Consider the following 25666-nt stretch of genomic DNA (forward strand, 5'->3'; position numbering starts at 1 on the left):
GTTGTTCAAAGGCTTCCAACTTCTTGTCAAGCGAATCAAACCTTTCCTCGCATCTTTTTGTGAAGCCAAGTAAAACTTCATATACAGGGAGTGCAGAATTATTAGGCAAGTTGTATTTTTGAGGAATAATTTTATTATTGAACAACAACCATGTTCTCAATGAACCCAAAAAACTCATTAATATCAAAGCTGAATGTTTTTGGAAGTAGTTTGTAGTTTGTTTTTAGTTTTAGCTATTCTAGGGGGATATCTGTGTGTGCAGGTGACTATTACTGTGCATAATTATTAGGCAACTTAACAAAAAACAAATATATACCCATTTCAATTATTTATTTTTACCAGTGAAACCAATATAACATCTCCACATTCACAAATATACATTTCTGACATTCAAAAACAAAACAAAAACAAATCAGCGACCAATATAGCCACCTTTCTTTGCAAGGACACTCAAAAGCCTGCCATCCATGGATTCTGTCAGTGTTTTGATCTGTTCACCATCAACATTGCGTGCAGCAGCAACCACAGCCTCCCAGACACTGTTCAGAGAGGTGTACTGTTTTCCCTCCTTGTAAATCTCACATTTGATGATGGACCACAGGTTCTCAATGGGGTCCAGATCAGGTGAACAAGGAGGCCATGTCATTAGTTTTTCTTCTTTTATACCTTTTCTTGCCAGCCACGCTGTGGAGTACTTGGACGCGTGTAATGGAGCATTGTCCTGCATGAAAATCATGTTTTTCTTGAAGGATGCAGACTTCTTCCTGTACCACTGCTTGAAGAAGGTGTCTTCCAGAAACTGGCAGTAGGACTGGGAGTTGAGCTTGACTCCATCCTCAACCCGAAAAGGCCCCACAAGCTCATCTTTGATGATACCAGCCCAAACCAGTACTCCACCTCCACCTTGCTGGCGTCTGAGTCGGACTGGAGCTCTCTGCCCTTTACCAATCCAGCCACGGGCCCATCCATCTGGCCCATCAAGACTCACTCTCATTTCATCAGTCCATAAAACCTTAGAAAAATCAGTCTTGAGATATTTCTTGGCCCAGTCTTGACGTTTCAGCTTGTGTGTCTTGTTCAGTGGTGGTCGTCTTTCAGCCTTTCTTACCTTGGCCATGTCTCTGAGTATTGCACACCTTGTGCTTTTGGGCACTCCAGTGATGTTGCAGCTCTGAAATATGGCCAAACTGGTGGCAAGTGGCATCTTGGCAGCTGCACGCTTGACTTTTCTCAGTTCATGGGCAGTTATTTTGCACCTTGGTTTTTCCACACGCTTCTTGCGACCCTGTTGACTATTTTGAATGAAGCGCTTGATTGTTCGATGATCACGCTTCAGAAGCTTTGCAATTTTGAGACTGCTGCATCCCTCTGCAAGTTGTCTCACTATTTTTGACTTTTGTGAGCCTGTCAAGTCCTTCTTTTGACCCATTTTGCCAAAGGAAAGGACGTTGCCTAATAATTATGCACACCTGATATAGGGTGTTGATGTTATTAGACCACACCCCTTCTCATTACAGAGATGCACATCACCTAATATGCTTAATTGGTAGTAGGCTTTCAAGCCTATACAGCTTGGAGTAAGACAACATGCATGAAGAGGATGATGTGGACAAAATACTCATTTGCCTAATAATTCTGCACTCCCTGTATATTCTCGATGCTCACCTGCTTCCCGGTAGTTTTGCTTTTCATTTTCTTGGGATTGGGACTTGGTAACGGAGTGTGGTCACCCATGGGTCTTGCGATTTCTTGTTGAAGTTCCATCTCTTCTATATCTTCCTCCTCACATGCTTCTTGCATACCAGCAAGGTTTAAATCGTGATCGGAAAGGCTACCTGCTAGCTTGGGGTTAGCCATTTTTATTGCTCTAAGTTTATCTTTGTGTCCGTCTGAGGGTCTTTCAAAGTAGCTTCCGGGGGGTTTCGATTGCGTTCTACTTCCTTTTGGAGTAACTGTTTGTCAGTAAAGTATTTTTCAGGACATCAAAATCACGTTTCCTAATCAGACCCGCAGATTGTACAACCGCTTATTCCGCCATCTTGGCCCCCCCGACAAATGCGTCCTTCATTTCCCCGAATTTGAAGGATGGGTCGGGTGTGTCCTTCGTGGCTCACCATATCCCAGAATTCATAGCGCGGCCCAGCCAAATTTCAGCTGCCAACAATGGTGGCTGCTACTGAGTTTTAAAATTAGTCTTATTAATCTTTCTGGGTCACAAAATAAACGTTTAACATATCTTCAGGCGAGAAAGTAGCTGTGTAAATTTCAAATATCTGCTTGGTTTATCAAGACATCGCATATTCGGATAGACCCGATTTGTACGGTCCAACTTTGCACATGCGCAGTAAGGATCGGGGAGTCCTGATCCATAACTATCTTTTTATTTTTCGTTTTTGTCTACATTACATTGAAATGTTTCATTATTGGAAACATTTTAAGAGATTTGTCTGTGAAGGTTCTTAGTCATTCAGGTCATCGTAGTCAAAGGAGCTTGCCAAGAACTGTAGAACTGAACTGTGTGTGTGTGTGTGTACACTTTAGTTTTTGACAATATATACAATATAGTACTTAAAGGAACACACTCCACTTTTTTAGAAATAGGCTCATTCTCCATCTCCCTCAGAGTTAAAAGTGCAGCATCTTCTTTGTAGATCCGTAGGTTAACAGGACTTTGGAGCGGGATCTTAAGGGATGGGGCGTGGCCAGGATTTTTGCTCGAGGCGCCATATTAGCAGGCCAAACAAATGCTTGCTGTGTGGTCCGTTGTACATTCACAGACACGCATACACATTTCCACACACATACCATCATATAGAAGAGAGATTTCTGAATAGGGATTTTTTTTGTTAAAGAAACATGAAAGACCTCAACTTAAGGTTAAGTGTATAAACTTGAACTTGAAACATCTTTATGATGCAACCGAAAGAATCATGAATCTGAAAAGCGACATGATTTTTCTGGATTTTATTTTTGTCGACTTATGAAGTTATATATATTGTTTTGTATATTTTTGAAATTTCTTGAGGAGAAGATTGCTGTTTGGCTGATTGGTCCTAACCAATTACTGTATAAAAAGATGAACGATGCGACAGCACTTCCTCCCATTCTGCGAAAATGAAGCCAAAATATCCCGCTTGTGGGCGCTGCCATGTTCCACTTTTGGAGCCAGAGTCTGCTCAGTAGTAACTCGTGGTGGAGCGTCTCTGGACATGACTGCGAACACGCCCCCTTATGCTTTTTACATAGCCCGGCTGCTCCGTCTCTAATTCTGCAGGGTATGATGACTGTTATTTAAAGCTACTAATTAAAGTGTTTATTTAGATTAAAACTTATCATACAAAACATGCACTCAAAAAAGGTGCATCTAAACAAACCTGTTTGAATCAACAGGCCTCTGTACCCTATGTTGCAAACAGTTTTGTTAAACTATATAAAAAAACATGAATTTATCTTGCTGGAGAGCACATAATACACACGACAGATTACACATCCAAGCTTTAATCATCATGTCATGCCTGTGGGAGTTACCTGGAAAAAATGCAAAGACTGACTTAACATTAGAGGAAGGCATGTTGTCCAACATCGGTCTAAGGTGTGAGTGAACCAGTTTTTTGGTTGTCACTATGCAGTTTAATAATTCCTACACAAACTAATGGGAACATATCTGATAAAAAATATCATACTGTAAACAATCCTTAGTTTTTAATTTTTGTTATAGGAGGGAACATATGTGGTATTTTAGCATCAGACACTTTCACGGCTGCGCAGCAGTCGTGTGGTGAATTGAGAAAAGGATCCAAAATGCAGGCACTGGCTGGGGTGCGAGTGAATGTTTATTTACAGAGGTGATAAGGTGACAAAAACAGGAGGAGCAGAGCGGGGAGCAAACAAACCTAAACTGGGGAAACCTAAAGAACTCAACTTAAACCAAACACTAGTGATGTGACGTTCTGTATCGAGGCTTCGAAGCTTGTGTCGAGTAATTGAGGGGGCGTTTCCGCGATGCGCGTATCGAGGCTTGCTTCATTTATGGGAGGAGCTGAAAATGATGACGTCCGAAGCCTCGCTGCCCGGCTGTACCACGTGACTGGTTCATGAAGTGGTTCGAACTTTGTCGCGAGATATGACAGCAATATAAACCCCTCAGACTTCATTCAAAATGTAGGTGTTTGATGGAGAGTTGCGGTTAGTGAGAGTTTGGAGACAGTTTGGAGGTTTATGAGAGTGAGGAGAGAAAGTCAGGAGAGAATGGAGCCAGCTAAGAAGAGGAGGATGTCCTCCCCTGTGTGGGAACATTTTGATTTTATTCCTCCCAACAAGGTATGTAAATTTCTACAGAAGATGTATTTTCATAATAATGATGGTGCAATACAATTTATGTTAAGCGGCTTTACTTTTGTACAAGGTGAAGTGTTTGCTATGTGCCAGGGAGCTGGGATATAACAACAACACCTCATCCATGCTTAGGCACTACAGAGCTTTGCATGAGAATAAGGGGAACACCAATTGTGGAGCAAGACCAGGTGAGCCATCAAATGCAATGATAATATAGGATGCAGTAATGTTACTAAATGATATAACAATATTATACAACTGTAATACGTTCCGTGTGTGATATTTATATTTGTGCTTTGTCTTTATTGTCTTTCCTCAGGAGAACAATCTCCAATAGATGAAGACCTGGTTAGCATGGTGATTGAGGACTCCCAGCCATTTAGCATTGTGGAGGACAAAGGATTCAAAAGATTTGTGAAATCATTAAATCCTAGCTATGTTCTCCCCACTAAAAGGTCATAAAAGCAGTGAAAATTTAGTTTTTACAGAATAAAACGTGGGCAGGACTGAGGCTCAAAGCCTCAGTGTGTAGCTGTCCATACCTCAACGTTACAAAAGCACAACCACTGTCCACACCCCCAACCACACCACACCTCACAGTAAATGATCATTTCCATTTTAAGCATTTCCAAATGATCATTTTCCATACTGCCAGTATAAATATACACAGTATGCTGCCATCAATACAATATAGATGTTTTACACACTCCTTTTGTTGTTGACATTTACAGGCTGTGTGCAAAAGGCCACACTCTTCAAATTCATGCCAACTAATATTTTTACGTCCAGTAGGTGTCCTAATAGAGCAAATGAAGCTTCAAGAAGCTTTGCACTGGAGTGAACCAATTGGATGAAAAGCTTCAGTGCTTCATGAAGCTTCATCTGCCCATCACTACCAAACACGCACGGGAGGAGGAACAAAATGCACAAAGAAAGATGGCGGAGAGACGCAGACTGAACACCAGGTTACACAGAATTATGCAGACGGACATGGAGTTAAACAGACGACGCAACAGAGAGCACAGGAAAACACAGGGCTTAAATACACGGGGAGTAATCAGGGAATGGGCCACAGGAGGGAGACACAGCTGGGAGAAATTAGGCTAACGAGACAGGGGAGTGGTAAAACTGAACACACTGACATGAAACATGAACTTTCAGAATAAAACAGGACAGAGAACCAGACAGGGCACTGAACTTGACAGGCGGACTCATAAGTAGACACAATAACACCGAGGACAGACAGAGGGAACACAGAAGTGGGAGCAGGCAGGTAAAGAACAGAAACCTAACAAATGGCAAAATCACAGCAGAATACATACTCGGAATGAACAAAAGCATAAGGCAACACAGACTCAGGACCATGACAGACACTTAGTTTTCTGTTTTCTGATGAAGTGGTTCATTTGTGCAGATGATGCCTTAATTTAACGAAAACACAAATCAGACACCAGCTCACAACCTTAAACATGATTATTGTGCTAGCAATTGGGTGTGATCCAGTGATGGATTCATGATTAGCTAACAATGAGGAATGGCAGGGATATTTTTCTTTAGCAAAAGAAACAATAAAACAATGAAAAGACCTCAGGAGACATAAAACTGTTTTACTGGCAAAATATCAAAACTAAAGCCAATAACTTTGCTGATTTTCTCTATCTGTGCAATATTGATTAAGGTTACTGCTCTTTAAGGTAAATATCAAAACTATTACACTGTTTAATCCACACCAATGCGTCATATTCTGTAAAATCATATTTTTGTATATGTTGTCCTGTGAGGACATCTGATCTCTGAAAAAACAACTGTTAACAAAGCTGGAAAAACAAACCCACATCTTGATCCTTAAAAAAACATATTAATATGTATCTTAATAACAAAAACAATCACAGCTCAAATAAAAGGCTTCAGCCTACTAATATTAGTTCATAAAATACATTCTCTGCGCCAAAAGTGATGAGTTAAGGTGCCCATGGAGGCAAGGGTGCCATTAGGCATTTGGCCCCGGGGCAGACCCAAGACAGGCTGGAGAGATTATATCTCTCGGCTGGCCTGGGAACGCCTTGGTGTTCATATTTATATTAATATTCTTATTCTTCTATGACAAAAAGTACAAGTGTTCATTTAAGGAAATAAACAGAGCAGTAAGAGATATTTTTCAATTTTTTTTATTTTATTTTTGATTTGCCACCAATTACATGTTTTTATTTGTAATTTTTGTAGTGCTCCATGCTATGTCTCTGTCAGTGCGCCCCAGGGTGGCTGTGGCTACAATGTAGCTTGCCATCACCAGTGTGTGAATGTGTGTGTGAATGGGTGGATGACTGGATATGTAAAGCGCTTTGGGGTCCTTAGGGACTAGTAAAGCGCTATATAAATACAGGCCATTTACCATGTGAACCCCTCACCTGATGTTTTATGTTTATTAGTTTAGTTTAGATTCTAAACTATCAACCCCAACAATCGAATGATCTCCTTTAATAGCAAGCGCTGGGCAACGGTGGAAAGGAAAAACTCCCTTATAAAAAGGGAGAAACCTTTGACAGAACCAGGCTAAGAAAGGGGCAGCCATCTGTCATGACTGGTTGGGGGGTGAGAGGCAGAGGAAAAGAAAAAAGAGAGCACACGTTAGCTATATGTTGCTCACATTGCCTAAAATGAACAACGTATGGTTTTCTGGACTGTGAAAGAAATGTCTCAAGTCAGTTTTCAGTGACGTGACTGAAGACTTTTCTGGATGGCCGTGCGGATGCTTGTCAGAAACAGTTCATTTCCTTTCTTGGAGAAACGAACTCCGTTGTGTAAAAAAATGGAGTTGTCAAAAAACCTGATGTGCGGATGCTCAATAATCACTCCATCGAAGCGGTCGACAGCCTTTCTAATGCTGGCATTCACAGTCTTCCTGTCCTTATTGATTTCGCCTGGATTTCCATATATCCACACTTGACGCTCATTGATGGATGAATATGCAATTGTCATTGAGGGGAACTCTGTGTGCAATTGCATCAATTCCTTCTCAATGACAGAAGAAAGTTCATAAGCAGAAAAGAGTCCCAAATCATTGCCCCCAGCATGGATTACCAGTATGTCAGGTGGGCTCTGTGTGGATAGCTCCTTATAAAAACAAGGAAGGACTCCCCCCCAGCGCATTCCTCGTTTGCCAAACCACTGGACTTTGGTATTAAGTCCGAAATTTTCTCCGAAAATCTCTTTTGCTTCACCCTTGGCTCGTCTAATGTAACTGGACCCAATGATCCACACGTTTGTTTCTCTCTGGTCTTCTGGGCTCTCTTTCTTTTTCGGTGTGTTTTCACAGGTGTTGGTATCGCTCAAGGCCGTATCGTTTGTTTTCTGACCTGGGAGTCGGATAGTCCTGGACCAGGGACTTTTTTGGATGCTCTGTGTCACTACTGCTTGTTCTGGCCTCTTGTTGTCTTTTGGTGTGTTTTCAGAGGTTTTGGTATCACCCAAGGTCATATCGTTCATTGTTTTAACTACGTGTTGGATATTCTTTGGCGGAAAACTTTTTCGGATGCTCTGTGTCACTACTGATTGTTCTGGCCTCTTGTTGTCTTTCAGTGTGTTTTCAGATGTTTTGGTATCACCCAAGGTCATATCGTTCATTGTTTTAACTAGGTGTTGGATATTCTTTGGCGGAAAACTTTTTCGGATGCTCTGTGTCACTGCTGCTTGTTCTGGCCTCTTGTTGTCTTTCAGTGTGTTTTCAGAGGTTTTGGTATCACTCAAGGTCATATTGTCCATTTTCTCAACTACGTGTTGGATAGTCCTTGACGAAGAACTTTTCTGGATGCTCTGTGTCACTGCTGCTTGTTCTGGCCTCTTGTTGTATTTTGGAGTGTTTTCAGAGGTTATGGTATCACTCGAGGTCGTAACGTCCATTTTCTCAACTAGTTGTTGGAAAGTCCTTGGCGCATAACTTTTCTGGATGCTCTGTGTCACTGCTGCTTGTTCTGGCCTCTTGTTGTATTTTGGAGTGTTTTCAGAGGTTATGGTATCACTCGAGGTCGTAACGTTAATTTTCTCAACTACGTGTCGGATATTCCTTGACAAAGAACTTTTCTGGATGCTCTGTGTCACTGCTGCTTGTTCTGGCCTCTTGTTGTATTTTGGAGTGTTTTCAGAGGTTATGGTATCACTCGAGGTCGTAACGTCCATTTTCTCAACTAGTTGTTGGAAAGTCCTTGGCGCATAACTTTTCTGGATGCTCTGTGTCACTGCTGCTTGTTCTGGCCTCTTGTTGTATTTTGGAGTGTTTTCAGAGGTTATGGTATCACTCGAGGTCGTAACGTCCATTTTCTCAACTAGTTGTTGGAAAGTCCTTGGCACATAACTTTTCTGGATGCTCTGTGTCACTGCTGCTTGTTCTGGCCTCTTGTTGTATTTTGGAGTGTTTTCAGAGGTTATGGTATCACTCGAGGTCGTAACGTTAATTTTCTCAACTACGTGTCGGATATTCCTTGACAAAGAACTTTTCTGGATGCTCTGTGTCACTGCTGCTTGTTCTGGCCTCTTGTTGTCTTTTGGTGTGTTTTGAGAGGTTATGGTATCACTCGAGGTCGTAACGTCCATTTTCTCAACTACGTGTTGGAAAGTCCTTGGCGCATAACTTTTCTGGATGCTCTGTGTCACTGCTGCTTGTTCTGGACTCTTGTTGTCTTTTGGTGTGTTTTGAGAGGTTTTGGTATCACTCAAGTTCATATTGTTCTTTTTCTGAACTTGGAGTTGGATAGTCCTTGAAGAAGAACCTTTTTGGATGCTCGGAGTCACTGCTGTTTCTTTTTTCTCAGTGTCTATTCTCATCCTCTTTCTCTCTGGAGAGTAGCTCTCAGAGTTGTTTTTGCTGCCTTTTGAAATCTGACTGTATCGTCTTTTCAACACGGTTTTTTCTTCACAGATTCGTCTCTTTTTCCTTGGTGGAGAGCAGCTGTCGGGACTTCTGCAATTCTGTGCAGCATAATCCGGGCCTTGCTTCCTCTTGAGTGGAAGCTGGAAATGTGTTTCTTCAGAATTTGGCTCTGGATTTTGGTGGTCCATTGTAGTAAAGCCAGCGTAAGCTTGTTGACTTTTGCCGTGTTTACTCTGAGACATGTTAGAGTGTTGATGAAGTGACTGTGTTAAAGGTTCAACTGTTTTAAAATGTTTCTCAGGTTTACCTTTGAATGCTGCAATCTTGAGTGTTGCAAATAAACTGACTGAAAGTTTGGGATTCTTACCCCTACTTATGGATTCACTACTATGACATCATAATGATGTCATAACAAAATGTAACAGTAACATTCTTTTTTCTTCTTCTTTCTTTTAAATTTGGTGTTATTGTCTATAGGGCTTTGGAACGTGATGTCACGGGAGGGGGCGTGGCCTCCAGGCACCATTCTAGCAGGCCAAACAAAGGTACGGTGGCCCTGAGAGGCCAAACGGACTGCAACTTCAGAAAATACTTGCAAAAAGAAAAACGCTGCAAAAAGAAAAACGCTGCAAAAAGAAAAATGCTGCAAAAAGAAAAACGCTGCAAAAGCACACACAACACAACGGAGATAGGAAAAAAATACAACAGAAATGTTTCTGGGGAGACAATAACCGGACACACCAGTTGCACGAACCAGAACATGCTAACAAGTGCACTGGGACTGGGAGACACTTCAAAGAAGTGGAGTGGCCAAAGAGTAAACTTTCAAAAGTAAGTTCTGAATAATATGTCACTTATTTATGTGCTAATGTTTAATAATGAGGAACATTAGAACATTACTGTTGGCCACATGCCGGCAAAGTTATGTGACATTAGCGATGTTTGTACTTTCAGCATTTACTTTGTTTTAAAGCCTTTACTTTATACGCCAGATAGTCGACCTTAATCTTACAGAGAATCTGATGATTTTGTGGATAATTAAAGTCAGTCATATATCCACAAACACAACAGGCTGAAAGTCAGTGATGCTGCTTGGTTTGCAGTCCTGAATATTACGGAACAAGCAGGATTCACTGCACTGTTAATGTTTTGCAAGTGTTTTCTGAAGTTGCAGTCCGTTTGGCCTCTCAGGGCCACCGTAGCTTCCCGATGGTTAGGGAAAAATGCAGTGGCATGGCAGGATGCTGTAAACGGACCAAACTTCAGTCAAGAGAACAACTGAGATAATCCATCCACATACAGGTTAGTCATTAATGTGCTGCTGCATTGCCTGGGCTGTAGTTACATGGTAAGGTTTTAAAAACTGAGCTTTAAAATGAATAGTTGTAATAAAAACTGAGAGAGGCCGACAGTGATCACTTACTTTTTGTAAGGGGCTTGTTGAGATTAAATAGAACAAGTTACAAAGCATTAAAACATGTTAAAAACACAACAGCCTTATTAAACGCAGAGTAGTTTGGGCCCAGAAGTAGGATTGATCACGTCATCACTTAAAGACCGGATAGACACATGGTGGAGTTACTTTGTTGTGTTTGTGTGTGTTTTTAAGTAGTTTTAAACTTTGTGATCCACAACAGGTAACAGTAAAAGATGAACATTTTTAAGCATAATGCTGTTACCAAACTACATTAATGGCCCAAAAACAGACCATAGAAAAAACCGTGGCTATGTGAAAAAAAATGATGACAACTAGTCCTAATTCAGGCTAATTGTTTTTTTGTTTTTTTGTTTTGTTTTTTTCCGACATCCCTCCACACACACAGGCTGTGCGGGCTCACAGAAAGAGTGGGTCATCAACATTATCAGGCAGCTGGTGTTCATAGCAAGCCTCACCAGACAGCTTCAGTCCATATCGGATGTACAGGATGGAGTTAAGGCTCTGCAAGGACATCTGATTTGTAAGTTTGCTTTTTACCACACTCATCTGGGCCAAGAGTAGAGGAAACTGCCTTATCTTCTGCAGCTGGAATTCAAAACAAGTATTTGAACTCGGACACGGCCTGCAGATTAGACTGGGTTTGTTTGGTTTTTCTTTTTCGTGCTTTTCCCACTTTTCTAGCTTGTTGTGCCCTTTTTCTTTCAGGATCTGCAGTTTCCTCCCTGTCCAGTAGAGGCCTCTCTCAGAGAAAGAACAGCTTGGGGATGCAGATGATGACGATTGGAGATCAGACACACCGCCCCCACCTCTCCTTATCCATGCTTAGGTCAGAAGTGGAATGCTCTTTTGCTGTTTGTTAGTTACGGATGGAGTAACACTAACTAAGGAAATACACACAACACAGTGATTGTGAATAAGTCACTCCAAGTGTGAAAAGGTGATAGTCAGAGTGAGACTACACATGAATTATTCAGGAAATGCACACTCAGTGAGAGAATAACTATAATTCAGTGTCACTAGGGGATATAACTTGAAGATGATGTGTCTTCATTTCTGATTCATTTTGAACAGTGATGAATGTGGAAGTAAATGAGCGCGAGCTGATCAAAACGGGCGAGCTGTTTTTACATATTTCTGCAGCCTGGATGCCGTGGGCTTTGTCCAGGAGTAAAAGATGACATCGCCCATTTCGGATCTTATATATAGTTATACCTTGGTGTTTTGTAGCATCACCTGACAAACTTTTACTTTCCTGATGTTTAGACTTTCTGATCCCTCCACAGACTCTGCTTTGTCTTTCTACAAAGAGTTGACGACATTAAATACAGATGTTTTAACAGTGCTTGAATGTTTTATTTTGTTTACTCTAGCCTCCAACTCAAACTTTGGTTGCTCCTATGCCCACGTCACTTCCTCCACCAATCAGAATGAGGGTCCGGGTTCAGGAAGACGTCTTCCTGATCCCAGTTCCACAAAGGTCGGTGAAAAGTTTTAAGTTTGAGCAGTACATAAAAATAAATCCCAATCTGATTGGTATAGTGTTTTTTTTGTTGTTTTGTTTTGTTTTTAATTTCTGTTTAATCGCCGGTCATTGCTCTGCATCCCAGTGAGGCCAACTCCTGCTCTGTGTCGTGGCTGTGTGAGCAGGCAGCTCAGCGTTACTACCAGAAATGTGGCCTCCTGCCTCGTCTCTCTCTGCAGAAAGAAGGCGCTCTGCTCTCCCCGCAGGACCAGCTACTGGCCGTCCTGCACACAAATGAAGAGGTGAGGTTGGATTTAAAAAAAAAAAAAAAAACCCACAGTGACAAGAGGACAGCTATGACTGTGAAACAGCTTGCATGTCAGCCAGTGAGCATACTCCTTTTCTTAGGCAAAGTATGGCCCAAATTCATAAAATAGACTTTCTCATAGACACAGAGGTCTTTTCATTAAATCACTGATAGAAGGAATGGAGGTTCTAGGTCCTTCCACAATGACTTCATCTTTCTTACCCAGATGAGGCGTGCAGGTTTTAGACTGTATGATTCTGGTAAGAAGGTGAAGGGCTGATTATGTTAACAAGCTGCCTGAGAAACTACAATCTGAGAAACTGTAAAGATTAGAACCATTTCTATTACCAGACTGGATGCTGACTTGCTTTTGGAGCCAGCTTCCAGGAGACACTGAAGGAATCACAGTTTTTGGGATTGAATCCTTGGCTTCACTTTCCCGCACCAGTGCAGGATAACTGATGGGTTTGTGTTGTGGGTTCTGGCTGACGTTTGCTCGTGGGGATCTCCCTCCTCTCCCTGAGCGATACAAGAAGGCCTGTCAAAGTCTGGCAGTGGGTGAGCAACACAGAGGAAATGCATTATAAAACGGACACATGTGCATTCTTGTATTCTGTTATGAAGTACCATCTCTTTCTACCTGTAGATGAGAACAAGCGTGTCTCCCGGCTATGTGAGGTTCGGGACCGGGGTTCCTCCGTGTCAGGACTCCAAATGTCTCGGTTTGGCCGCCTCTTCCCTCAGCCCGCTCCTCCGTGCCCTAAAACTTCAGGCCAGCCTCACGGAGCTGCGAATTTCTGGAAACCGTATGTCTGACGACCTTCTCCCTGAGCTGATTGCCACAACGCTCACCATGCCTCGTCTGCAGCTGCTGGACATTTCTGCCAACTGCATTACAGGGGACGGCCTGGAGAAGGCTGTAAATGCTTTAAAGGGACAGAGTGCACCTGCATTCCCGGTAAGGGCCTCAGCTAGCCAATAGTGGCAGCTCCAGGTTTACCATCTAACCTGTATTTAAGTACCTCTGGTCTTAATAACTACCTTAGATCTTAATAACAAGCTAACCTGATTCATATCAATGATATCTGTCAGAGAGAATTGGCTCTCGTGATCATTTGCTTTTTCTGCTCGTTTCCACTCAAAGTGCCTGGAGGAGCTGGACCTCAGTATGAACCCACTGGGGGACGGCGTGTCTGAGTCTCTGTCCTGTCTGCTGTCCTGCTGCCCTGTGCTAGCCAAGCGGTCTCTGCAGGCCTGCGGCCTCACTGCTCATTTCCTTCAGCAGCATCGACTGCTGCTAGCCAGCGCGCTCACAGGTGACTCTCTAACAAGCAGCTGACTGAAGCCTTAAGCTTCACTGAACTCCCACCCATAAGCAAAACTGCAACTAACTTTACATCTTCTGAACGTTCAGGCACAGGCCATTTGAAAGCAGTGTGCCTGTCCCTCAATCCCCTGGGCTCCACCGGCTTTGAGCTGGTGTTAAAGACTCTGCCCCTCCACTGCCTCACACACGTGGACCTGTCAGCTGTCTGCAGAGGGCCTGCTGATTACCCGGCACTGGAACACCTCGCCAAAGTCCTGTCACAGGTGTGCACGCAAAAATCATGCAATGTCATTTATTGTCGAAAGATATAATTGTGCAATCAGGTTAAGACTTTTGTGTTTTTGCAGGACGAGTGCTCTCTGACCCACCTCAGCCTGGCTGCAAATGGGCTGACAGACAGCAGTGTAGCTACCTTGGCGAGGTGTGTGTGTGTGTGTGTGTGAGGGCGTCATTTCTACGGCTCAGTTATTACTCATGTTAGTGGGGCTTTGCCTTTGTTTAAATTGTCACTCTTTACTGGCCTGTTGGACTTTTTCTTATTATTTCACAGGTGCCTCTCGTCGTGTCCCACACTGGTGAGTCTGAATCTGTCAGGAAATCCGTCTGTTACATCAGTGGGACTTCACAACATCCTGGCGTCTGTCAGAGAGGCCCGTCGACCACTGACACTTCTAAACCTCGAAGGTATGTCTGAACTTGGAGATACTCCATGGAGTTCCTTTTTTTTTCTAAAGCTATTCTTAGATTCACCGTTTCACACTAATTCACAATTTGGATTTCTTTGATGTTTTTATCACCTGTGCAAAGTTGTACTTGGCAACAGTTTGTTTCTTGCTATCAGTGCGTTTCCTTTTGACGCATTTCTAAGTTTGAACATTTAGTATGTATGCACAGAGGTGTTACATGATGATTACACACACAGACATTACAATATAGAAGTGTGGTTTAAAGATTTAAAAAAAAGATTAGCTGTGAATTAATTTTCCATTTTATGGAGCAGAAAACATTGCTGAATGCTAGCTAACAGGCTACATTTGGATGTCAAATATTTATAGGGGGGAAAATGGAAATTATGGATATGAAATAAAATGATTCTTTGTTGCTTAACCTGCAGGTTGTCAGGTCTCTGGCCCCTGGGAGAGTCAAGACCTGGACAGTTTGTCAGAGCTGGTCCAGGATATCCGTCTTTGCTCTCAGACCCTCAACAAGCTGGACCGACAGACCTTGAAGCAGAGCTGGGACAGGACTCAGTCACACGGACACTTTCTCGACCGAAACTCCAAGTGCCTCCTCTCTGCCACCTCTACTTGAGGGTGGCAGGTGTGTTCATAATAAATAATTAATAATAAATTATTAATTTCCTAATAATTCATAATAAAAGTGGTCATTTTTATAAACATTTTGTTTAATGAGGCTACACCAAAAAGAAACAAGATAAAAACAAAATAAAGTGACATGGCGTCCACGACAGTCTGTGGATAGCTTGTGTTTTATGCATTTTTGTCTGCCTTATTTATACATGTAAAGCTCTGTATCTGTATAAAGAGTTTGTGTTAGTGTGTGAGAGGTTTTGTGTCACAATGGTCCTGTTTTGTAGGATTTGATTTAAAAAAACAAACATAATTAAAGTAACCAACGATGTTATACGTTGACATCGTTCTTTCACTGTAAGACAAAGCAGGCTATGGTGAATAATCACAGCGATTTTCAGCTCTGAAGAAATCTATCTAGGAGCTATGACAGTGTAAAGACACCCTGCAATTTTAAATGTGTGGCGACATTTGAATGAGGCGCGTACCAGTAGAGGGAGCCAACGCACCACGAATGGTACACAGCCACAGATGCGCTTTGTGCAATGTATTTGTGACATGCAGGAGTGTCCGCAAAGAAATGTGGATAAGTTGTAAATCAAAAGCTAAAGAGCTCATTCTTGCACTGTTTTGATCAGAACACACGTGGGAATGTTCAAGTGTTGAGAATTTGTAATTATAAAGTGAATTAGGGAACGATATTAGATACTGCCACTGGCTAGATTTCAACCTGGGTCTCTCGCTCCCAAAGCGCGTTCTCTACGCCGCGGCCTGCCCTATAATATATTTCAAGCGTTTACCACAACTGAGAGGTGAAAACTGCCGTTTCTTCGTCTTACAAAATGTTCTGTAACTCCAAAAGTACACGGACTGTCGACATCATTCTTTCACTGTAACAATCAGCAGGCTTTAATAAAAAAGGGAAAAAAAAAATCAAGGCGGTTTTCAGGTCTCTAAAGAAAAATACATCTAGGAGATATGAGGAGTTGAAAACGCCTCTGTTACAGAATTTCAGCTGTCATTTTCACTCAAGTCTCCATAGACTTTGAATGTGGACATTTTTTAACTGTGTTGCTTCGAGGCCATTTGCGAGAAAACGGCAACTCCTACAATAATGACAGTGCCATTTTGTTAAAGGCAAGAAAAATACCTACATTTTGATGTATAATTTGTGTTAATGAAGGCAAAATTGAGCGTTTGTTCGGACATGAAGAAGAGATTGAGAAAGCGACAATGCATGGTGTGTTTGGCGTCCATAGCAACCATAACAACCAATATTGATTGATGGAAGAGATTTTGAGACAGGGGTTAAAAAAAAAAAAAAAAAAAAAAGGCAGAGAGAGCCCATTCTGTAGGCTCGCCTGTAGGCTTCTAGCAAGCGTAGCAAGTGAATTTCAGAGCCAGGGATTATTTTTTTTTTTTTTTTTTTGTGTCCCCAACATATGGTCCGCATGGGATTCGAACCACTGCCCTCTGTCCTCAATCTCTGCCATAGGGCCTGTCACGTTCCCATGAGCCAATCGGGCGGCCCAGAATAACAGGGCAAAAGTGCTATATTTAAAGTGCACACCTGCGCAGCCGCACCCCAATTTTCGGCTCTTTTTCATTAGCTGGACACCAGGCCTTATCTAGTCAGCCGTTCCAACCACATCCCTGCCAATGTGTGCCTACGTCAAGCCGCATACAAGTGTAACGCTCACAATTTTCTGCTATCACTCTAAGGCAACTTAAGTGTTAGTGACGTCACACCTATGCGCCACTGCCCTCTGTGGAGAATGGGAGAAATGTGCTTGCACCTCAACCTATGGACTCAGACGGACATTCAATCATCATCTTCCTCACTCAAGGTAACCTTATGGCTTGTAGGAACACTGCACGTGTATGATAAGACTGTAGCCGTTCAACCGGCCCTCGTAAGGTTGCTGAAGACAGTGAACACCGTGGAATTCTCAGTATCACTGTGGCCCTGGGTTTTTCCACTGTCCTGCTAAGTGCTTATGTAATTGTAACCAACATAGGAGAGAGACGTAACATCGTGGAAGAGACATAAAGTGAGTAAAAACGATCTAAATGCATTTAGAATATATTTAGAACTACAAATTACACTTTTCTTAGCAATTATTGTTTTTTATGTCAAGCTTCAAGCTAGCTTCTTTATTGGGGCTTGGGACCAGCAAAAGTGACCCGAAATTTGGTCTTTAAGTCTGGTCATTAGCGTGTCTGGACCCAAACTACACTGCAGGTCCCAAAGTCAAATGATCACTGAGAGTTAAAAATCTGTCTGAAGTTAGAAGTTAGCAGAGAGTTAGCTCACTAGTTTCCGTCTAAATATAATATACCAGGTTCTGACTGAGGGATTTCTAAAACAAATTAAAAGGCACAGCTCTGCTATCACTTCTGACATACATGAAGACAGGAAAGTAAGCAGCAGTGATGTTTGTAGGGTTACTGAAGTTTTGCTAGCTGGTATATAGTGATGTGCTATGTGACTAGCGAAACAGCTATGTTAGCATAACATTAACACAGTGATGAAGGGGAACTTTTTTCCACTGGATAAGAGTTAAGGTGAGGGTTCCCGATGGTTAGGGACAAATGCAGTGGCATGGCAGGATGCTGTAAACGGACCAAACTTCAGTCAAGAGAACAACTGAGATAATCCATCCACATACAGGTTAGTCATTAATGTGCTGCTGCATTGCCTGGGCTGTAGTTACATGGTAAGGTTTTAAAAACTGAGCTTTAAAATGAATAGTTGTAATAAAAACTGAGAGAGGCCGATAGTGATCACTTACTTTTTGTAAGGGGCTTGTTGAGATTAAATAGAACAAGTTACAAAGCATTAAAACATGTTAAAAACACAACAGCCTTATTAAACGCAGAGTAGTTTGGGCCCAGAAGTAGGATTGATCACGTCATCACTTAAAGACCGGATAGACACATGGTGGAGTTACTTTGTTGTGTTTGTGTGTGTTTTTAAGTAGTTTTAAACTTTGTGATCCACAACAGGTAACAGTAAAAGATGAACATTTTTAAGCATAATGCTGTTACCAAACTACATTAATGGCCCAAAAACAGACCATAGAAAAAACCGTGGCTATGTGAAAAAAAATGATGACAACTAGTCCTAATTCAGGCTAATTGTTTTTTTGTTTTTTTGTTTTGTTTTTTTCCGACATCCCTCCACACACACAGGCTGTGCGGGCTCACAGAAAGAGTGGGTCATCAACATTATCAGGCAGCTGGTGTTCATAGCAAGCCTCACCAGACAGCTTCAGTCCATATCGGATGTACAGGATGGAGTTAAGGCTCTGCAAGGACATCTGATTTGTAAGTTTGCTTTTTACCACACTCATCTGGGCCAAGAGTAGAGGAAACTGCCTTATCTTCTGCAGCTGGAATTCAAAACAAGTATTTGAACTCGGACACGGCCTGCAGATTAGACTGGGTTTGTTTGGTTTTTCTTTTTCGTGCTTTTCCCACTTTTCTAGCTTGTTGTGCCCTTTTTCTTTCAGGATCTGCAGTTTCCTCCCTGTCCAGTAGAGGCCTCTCTCAGAGAAAGAACAGCTTGGGGATGCAGATGATGACGATTGGAGATCAGACACACCGCCCCCACCTCTCCTTATCCATGCTTAGGTCAGAAGTGGAATGCTCTTTTGCTGTTTGTTAGTTACGGATGGAGTAACACTAACTAAGGAAATACACACAACACAGTGATTGTGAATAAGTCACTCCAAGTGTGAAAAGGTGATAGTCAGAGTGAGACTACACATGAATTATTCAGGAAATGCACACTCAGTGAGAGAATAACTATAATTCAGTGTCACTAGGGGATATAACTTGAAGATGATGTGTCTTCATTTCTGATTCATTTTGAACAGTGATGAATGTGGAAGTAAATGAGCGCGAGCTGATCAAAACGGGCGAGCTGTTTTTACATATTTCTGCGGCCTGGATGCCGTGGGCTTTGTCCAGGAGTAAAAGATGACATCGCCCATTTCGGATCTTATATATAGTTATACCTTGGTGTTTTGTAGCATCACCTGACAAACTTTTACTTTCCTGATGTTTAGACTTTCTGATCCCTCCACAGACTCTGCTTTGTCTTTCTACAAAGAGTTGACGACATTAAATACAGATGTTTTAACAGTGCTTGAATGTTTTATTTTGTTTACTCTAGCCTCCAACTCAAACTTTGGTTGCTCCTATGCCCACGTCACTTCCTCCACCAATCAGAATGAGGGTCCGGGTTCAGGAAGACGTCTTCCTGATCCCAGTTCCACAAAGGTCGGTGAAAAGTTTTAAGTTTGGGATTTATTTTTATGTACTGCTCAATCTGATTGGTATAGTGTTTTTTTGTTGTTGTTGTTGTTTTGTTTTTAATTTCTGTTTAATCACCGGTCATTGCTCTGCATCCCAGTGAGGCCAACTCCTGCTCTGTGTCGTGGCTGTGTGAGCAGGCAGCTCAGCGTTACTACCAGAAATGTGGCCTCCTGCCTCGTCTCTCTCTGCAGAAAGAAGGCGCTCTGCTCTCCCCGCAGGACCAGCTACTGGCCGTCCTGCACACAAATGAAGAGGTGAGGTTGGATTTAAAAAAAAAAAAAAAAACCCACAGTGACAAGAGGACGGCTATGACTGTGAAACAGCTTGCATGTCAGCCAGTGAGCATACTCCTTTTCTTAGGCAAAGTATGGCCCAAATTCATAAAATAGACTTTCTCATAGACACAGAGGTCTTTTCATTAAATCACTGATAGAAGGAATGGAGGTTCTAGGTCCTTCCACAATGACTTCATCTTTCTTACCCAGATGAGGCGTGCAGGTTTTAGACTGTATGATTCTGGTAAGAAGGTGAAGGGCTGATTATGTTAACAAGCTGCCTGAGAAACTACAATCTGAGAAACTGTAAAGATTAGAACCATTTCTATTACCAGACTGGATGCTGACTTGCTTTTGGAGCCAGCTTCCAGGAGACACTGAAGGAATCACAGTTTTTGGGATTGAATCCTTGGCTTCACTTTCCCGCACCAGTGCAGGATAACTGATGGGTTTGTGTTGTGGGTTCTGGCTGACGTTTGCTCGTGGGGATCTCCCTCCTCTCCCTGAGCGATACAAGAAGGCCTGTCAAAGTCTAGCAGTGGGTGAGCAACACAGAGGAAATGCATTATAAAACGGACACATGTGCATTCTTGTATTCTGTTATGAAGTACCATCTCTTTCTACCTATAGATGAGAACAAGCGTGTCTCCCGGCTATGTGAGGTTCGGGACCGGGGTTCCTCCGTGTCAGGACTCCAAATGTCTCGGTTTGGCCGCCTCTTCCCTCAGCCCGCTCCTCCGTGCCCTAAAACTTCAGGCCAGCCTCACGGAGCTGCGAATTTCTGGAAACCGTATGTCTGACGACCTTCTCCCTGAGCTGATTGCCACAACGCTCACCATGCCTCGTCTGCAGCTGCTGGACATTTCTGCCAACTGCATTACAGGGGACGGCCTGGAGAAGGCTGTAAATGCTTTAAAGGGACAGAGTGCACCTGCATTCCCGGTAAGGGCCTCAGCTAGCCAATAGTGGCAGCTCCAGGTTTACCATCTAACCTGTATTTAAGTACCTCTGGTCTTAATAACTACCTTAGATCTTAATAACAAGCTAACCTGATTCATATCAATGATATCTGTCAGAGAGAATTGGCTCTCGTGATCATTTGCTTTTTCTGCTCGTTTCCACTCAAAGTGCCTGGAGGAGCTGGACCTCAGTATGAACCCACTGGGGGACGGCGTGTCTGAGTCTCTGTCCTGTCTGCTGTCCTGCTGCCCTGTGCTAGCCAAGCGGTCTCTGCAGGTCTCACTGCTCATTTCCTTCAGCAGCATCGACTGCTGCTAGCCAGCGCGCTCACAGGTGACTCTCTAACAAGCAGCTGACTGAAGCCTTAAGCTTCACTGAACTCCCACCCATAAGCAAAACTGCAACTAACTTTACATCTTCTGAACGTTCAGGCACAGGCCATTTGAAAGCAGTGTGCCTGTCCCTCAATCCCCTGGGCTCCACCGGCTTTGAGCTGGTGTTAAAGACTCTGCCCCTCCACTGCCTCACACACGTGGACCTGTCAGCTGTCTGCAGAGGGCCTGCTGATTACCCGGCACTGGAACACCTCGCCAAAGTCCTGTCACAGGTGTGCACGCAAAAATCATGCAATGTCATTTATTGTCGAAAGATATAATTGTGCAATCAGGTTAAGACTTTTGTGTTTTTGCAGGACGAGTGCTCTCTGACCCACCTCAGCCTGGCTGCAAATGGGCTGACAGACAGCAGTGTAGCTACCTTGGCGAGGTGTGTGTGTGTGTGTGTGTGTGTGTGTGTGTGAGGGCGTCATTTCTACGGCTCAGTTATTACTCATGTTAGTGGGGCTTTGCCTTTGTTTAAATTGTCACTCTTTACTGGCCTGTTGGACTTTTTCTTATTATTTCACAGGTGCCTCTCGTCGTGTCCCACACTGGTGAGTCTGAATCTGTCAGGAAATCCGTCTGTTACATCAGTGGGACTTCACAACATCCTGGCGTCTGTCAGAGAGGCCCGTCGACCACTGACACTTCTAAACCTCGAAGGTATGTCTGAACTTGGAGATACTCCATGGAGTTCCTTTTTTTTTCTAAAGCTATTCTTAGATTCACCGTTTCACACTAATTCACAATTTGGATTTCTTTGATGTTTTTATCACCTGTGCAAAGTTGTACTTGGCAACAGTTTGTTTCTTGCTATCAGTGCGTTTCCTTTTGACGCATTTCTAAGTTTGAACATTTAGTATGTATGCACAGAGGTGTTACATGATGATTACACACACAGACATTACAATATAGAAGTGTGGTTTAAAGATTTAAAAAAAAGATTAGCTGTGAATTAATTTTCCATTTTATGGAGCAGAAAACATTGCTGAACGCTAGCTAACAGGCTACATTTGGATGTCAAATATTTATAGGGGGGAAAATGGAAATTATGGATATGAAATAAAATGATTCTTTGTTGCTTAACCTGCAGGTTGTCAGGTCTCTGGCCCCTGGGAGAGTCAAGACCTGGACAGTTTGTCAGAGCTGGTCCAGGATATCCGTCTTTGCTCTCAGACCCTCAACAAGCTGGACCGACAGACCTTGAAGCAGAGCTGGGACAGGACTCAGTCACACGGACACTTTCTCGACCGAAACTCCAAGTGCCTCCTCTCTGCCACCTCTACTTGAGGGTGGCAGGTGTGTTCATAATAAATAATTAATAATAAATTATTAATTTCCTAATAATTCATAATAAAAGTGGTCATTTTTATAAACATTTTGTTTAATGAGGCTACACCAAAAAGAAACAAGATAAAAACAAAATAAAGTGACATGGCGTCCACGACAGTCTGTGGATAGCTTGTGTTTTATGCATTTTTGTCTGCCTTATTTATACATGTAAAGCTCTGTATCTGTATAAAGAGTTTGTGTTAGTGTGTGAGAGGTTTTGTGTCACAATGGTCCTGTTTTGTAGGATTTGATTTAAAAAAACAAACATAATTAAAGTAACCAACGATGTTATACGTTGACATCGTTCTTTCACTGTAAGACAAAGCAGGCTATGGTGAATAATCACAGCGATTTTCAGCTCTGAAGAAATCTATCTAGGAGCTATGACAGTGTAAAGACACCCTGCAATTTTAAATGTGTGGCGACATTTGAATGAGGCGCGTACCAGTAGAGGGAGCCAACGCACCACGAATGGTACACAGCCACAGATGGGCTTTGTGCAATGTATTTGTGACATGCAGGAGTGTCCGCAAAGAAATGTGGATAAGTTGTAAATCAAAAGCTAAAGAGCTCATTCTTGCACTGTTTTGATCAGAACACACGTGGGAATGTTCAAGTGTTGAGAATTTGTAATTATAAAGTGAATTAGGGAACGATATTAGATACTGCCACTGGCTAGATTTCAACCTGGGTCTCTCGCTCCCAAAGCGCGTTCTCTACGCCGCGGCCTGCCCTATAATATATTTCAAGCGTTTACCACAACTGAGAGGTGAAAACTGCCGTTTCTTCGTCTTACAAAATGTTCTGTAACTCCAAAAGTACACGGACTGTCGACATCATTCTTTCACTGTAACAATCAGCAGGCTTTAATAAAAAAGGGAAAAAAAAATCAAGGCGGTTTTCAGGTCTCTAAAGAAAAATACATCTAGGAGATATGAGGAGTTGAAAACGCCTCTGTTACAGAATTTCAGCTGTCATTTTCACTCAAGTCTCCATAGACTTTGAATGTGGACATTTTTTAACTGTGTTGCTTCGAGGCCATTTGCGAGAAAACGGCAACTCCTACAATAATGACAGTGCCATTTTGTTAAAGGCAAGAAAAATACCTACATTTTGATGTATAATTTGTGTTAATGAAGGCAAAATTGAGCGTTTGTTCGGACATGAAGAAGAGATTGAGAAAGCGACAATGCATGGTGTGTTTGGCGTCCATAGCAACCATAACAACCAATATTGATTGATGGAAGAGATTTTGAGACAGGGGTTAAAAAAAAAAAAAAAAAAAAAAAGGCAGAGAGAGCCCATTCTGTAGGCTCGCCTGTAGGCTTCTAGCAAGCGTAGCAAGTGAATTTCAGAGCCAGGGATTATTTTTTTTTTTTTTTTTTTTTTTTTTTTTTTGTGTCCCCAACATATGGTCCGCATGGGATTCGAACCACTGCCCTCTGTCCTCAATCTCTGCCATAGGGCCTGTCACGTTCCCATGAGCCAATCGGGCGGCCCAGAATAACAGGGCAAAAGTGCTATATTTAAAGTGCACACCTGCGCAGCCGCACCCCAATTTTCGGCTCTTTTTCATTAGCTGGACACCAGGCCTTATCTAGTCAGCCGTTCCAACCACATCCCTGCCAATGTGTGCCTACGTCAAGCCGCATACAAGTGTAACGCTCACAATTTTCTGCTATCACTCTAAGGCAACTTAAGTGTTAGTGACGTCACACCTATGCGCCACTGCCCTCTGTGGAGAATGGGAGAAATGTGCTTGCACCTCAACCTATGGACTCAGACGGACATTCAATCATCATCTTCCTCACTCAAGGTAACCTTATGGCTTGTAGGAACACTGCACGTGTATGATAAGACTGTAGCCGTTCAACCGGCCCTCGTAAGGTTGCTGAAGACAGTGAACACCGTGGAATTCTCAGTATCACTGTGGCCCTGGGTTTTTCCACTGTCCTGCTAAGTGCTTATGTAATTGTAACCAACATAGGAGAGAGACGTAACATCGTGGAAGAGACATAAAGTGAGTAAAAACGATCTAAATGCATTTAGAATATATTTAGAACTACAAATTACACTTTTCTTAGCAATTATTGTTTTTTATGTCAAGCTTCAAGCTAGCTTCTTTATTGGGGCTTGGGACCAGCAAAAGTGACCCGAAATTTGGTCTTTAAGTCTGGTCATTAGCGTGTCTGGACCCAAACTACACTGCAGGTCCCAAAGTCAAATGATCACTGAGAGTTAAAAATCTGTCTGAAGTTAGAAGTTAGCAGAGAGTTAGCTCACTAGTTTCCGTCTAAATATAATATACCAGGTTCTGACTGAGGGATTTCTAAAACAAATTAAAAGGCACAGCTCTGCTATCACTTCTGACATACATGAAGACAGGAAAGTAAGCAGCAGTGATGTTTGTAGGGTTACTGAAGTTTGGCTAGCTGGTATATAGTGATGTGCTATGTGACTAGCGAAACAGCTATGTTAGCATAACATTAACACAGTGATGAAGGGGAACTTTTTTCCACTGGATAAGAGTTAAGGTGAGGGTTCCCGATGGTTAGGGACAAATGCAGTGGCATGGCAGGATGCTGTAAACGGACCAAACTTCAGTCAAGAGAACAACTGAGATAATCCATCCACATACAGGTTAGTCATTAATGTGCTGCTGCATTGCCTGGGCTGTAGTTACATGGTAAGGTTTTAAAAACTGAGCTTTAAAATGAATAGTTGTAATAAAAACTGAGAGAGGCCGACAGTGATCACTTACTTTTTGTAAGGGGCTTGTTGAGATTAAATAGAACAAGTTACAAAGCATTAAAACATGTTAAAAACACAACAGCCTTATTAAACGCAGAGTAGTTTGGGCCCAGAAGTAGGATTGATCACGTCATCACTTAAAGACCGGATAGACACATGGTGGAGTTACTTTGTTGTGTTTGTGTGTGTTTTTAAGTAGTTTTAAACTTTGTGATCCACAACAGGTAACAGTAAAAGATGAACATTTTTAAGCATAATGCTGTTACCAAACTACATTAATGGCCCAAAAACAGACCATAGAAAAAACCGTGGCTATGTGAAAAAAAATGATGACAACTAGTCCTAATTCAGGCTAATTGTTTTTTTGTTTTTTTGTTTTGTTTTTTTCCGACATCCCTCCACACACACAGGCTGTGCGGGCTCACAGAAAGAGTGGGTCATCAACATTATCAGGCAGCTGGTGTTCATAGCAAGCCTCACCAGACAGCTTCAGTCCATATCGGATGTACAGGATGGAGTTAAGGCTCTGCAAGGACATCTGATTTGTAAGTTTGCTTTTTACCACACTCATCTGGGCCAAGAGTAGAGGAAACTGCCTTATCTTC

General features: G+C 42.4%; 1 protein-coding gene, 1 long non-coding RNA gene and 1 pseudogene across 2 annotated transcripts; all 3 read left to right on the top strand.

Annotated features, from left to right (window-relative positions):
- The first annotated feature begins 4161 nt into the window (after positions 1–4161).
- Positions 4162–4794, top strand: LOC146644983 (uncharacterized). The gene is made up of 3 exons (XR_014908988.1): positions 4162–4320; positions 4406–4523; positions 4655–4794. It is a non-coding gene; the product is annotated as an uncharacterized LOC146644983 (long non-coding RNA).
- A 5165-nt stretch (positions 4795–9959) lies between these two features.
- LOC146644984 (tonsoku-like protein) lies at positions 9960–15047 on the top strand. The gene is made up of 11 exons (XM_085394250.1): positions 9960–10033; positions 11026–11160; positions 11346–11466; positions 12011–12117; positions 12248–12404; positions 13056–13367; positions 13554–13725; positions 13824–13999; positions 14084–14157; positions 14287–14420; positions 14851–15047. The coding sequence occupies exons 4-11, from the start codon at positions 12038–12040 to the stop codon at positions 15045–15047; spliced, it is 1302 nt and encodes a 433-aa protein (XP_085250376.1). The 5' UTR covers positions 9960–10033; positions 11026–11160; positions 11346–11466; positions 12011–12037.
- Positions 15048–19250: 4203 nt separating this feature from the next.
- On the top strand, positions 19251–22268 carry LOC146644985 (tonsoku-like protein; annotated as a pseudogene).
- The last annotated feature ends 3398 nt before the right edge of the window (positions 22269–25666 follow it).

This window comes from Rhamphochromis longiceps, linkage group LG20 (assembly GCF_057381845.1).
Source record: "Rhamphochromis longiceps isolate RC_006_pf linkage group LG20, R_longiceps_female_GT1.1, whole genome shotgun sequence".
Classification (NCBI taxonomy): domain Eukaryota; kingdom Metazoa; phylum Chordata; class Actinopteri; order Cichliformes; family Cichlidae; genus Rhamphochromis; species Rhamphochromis longiceps.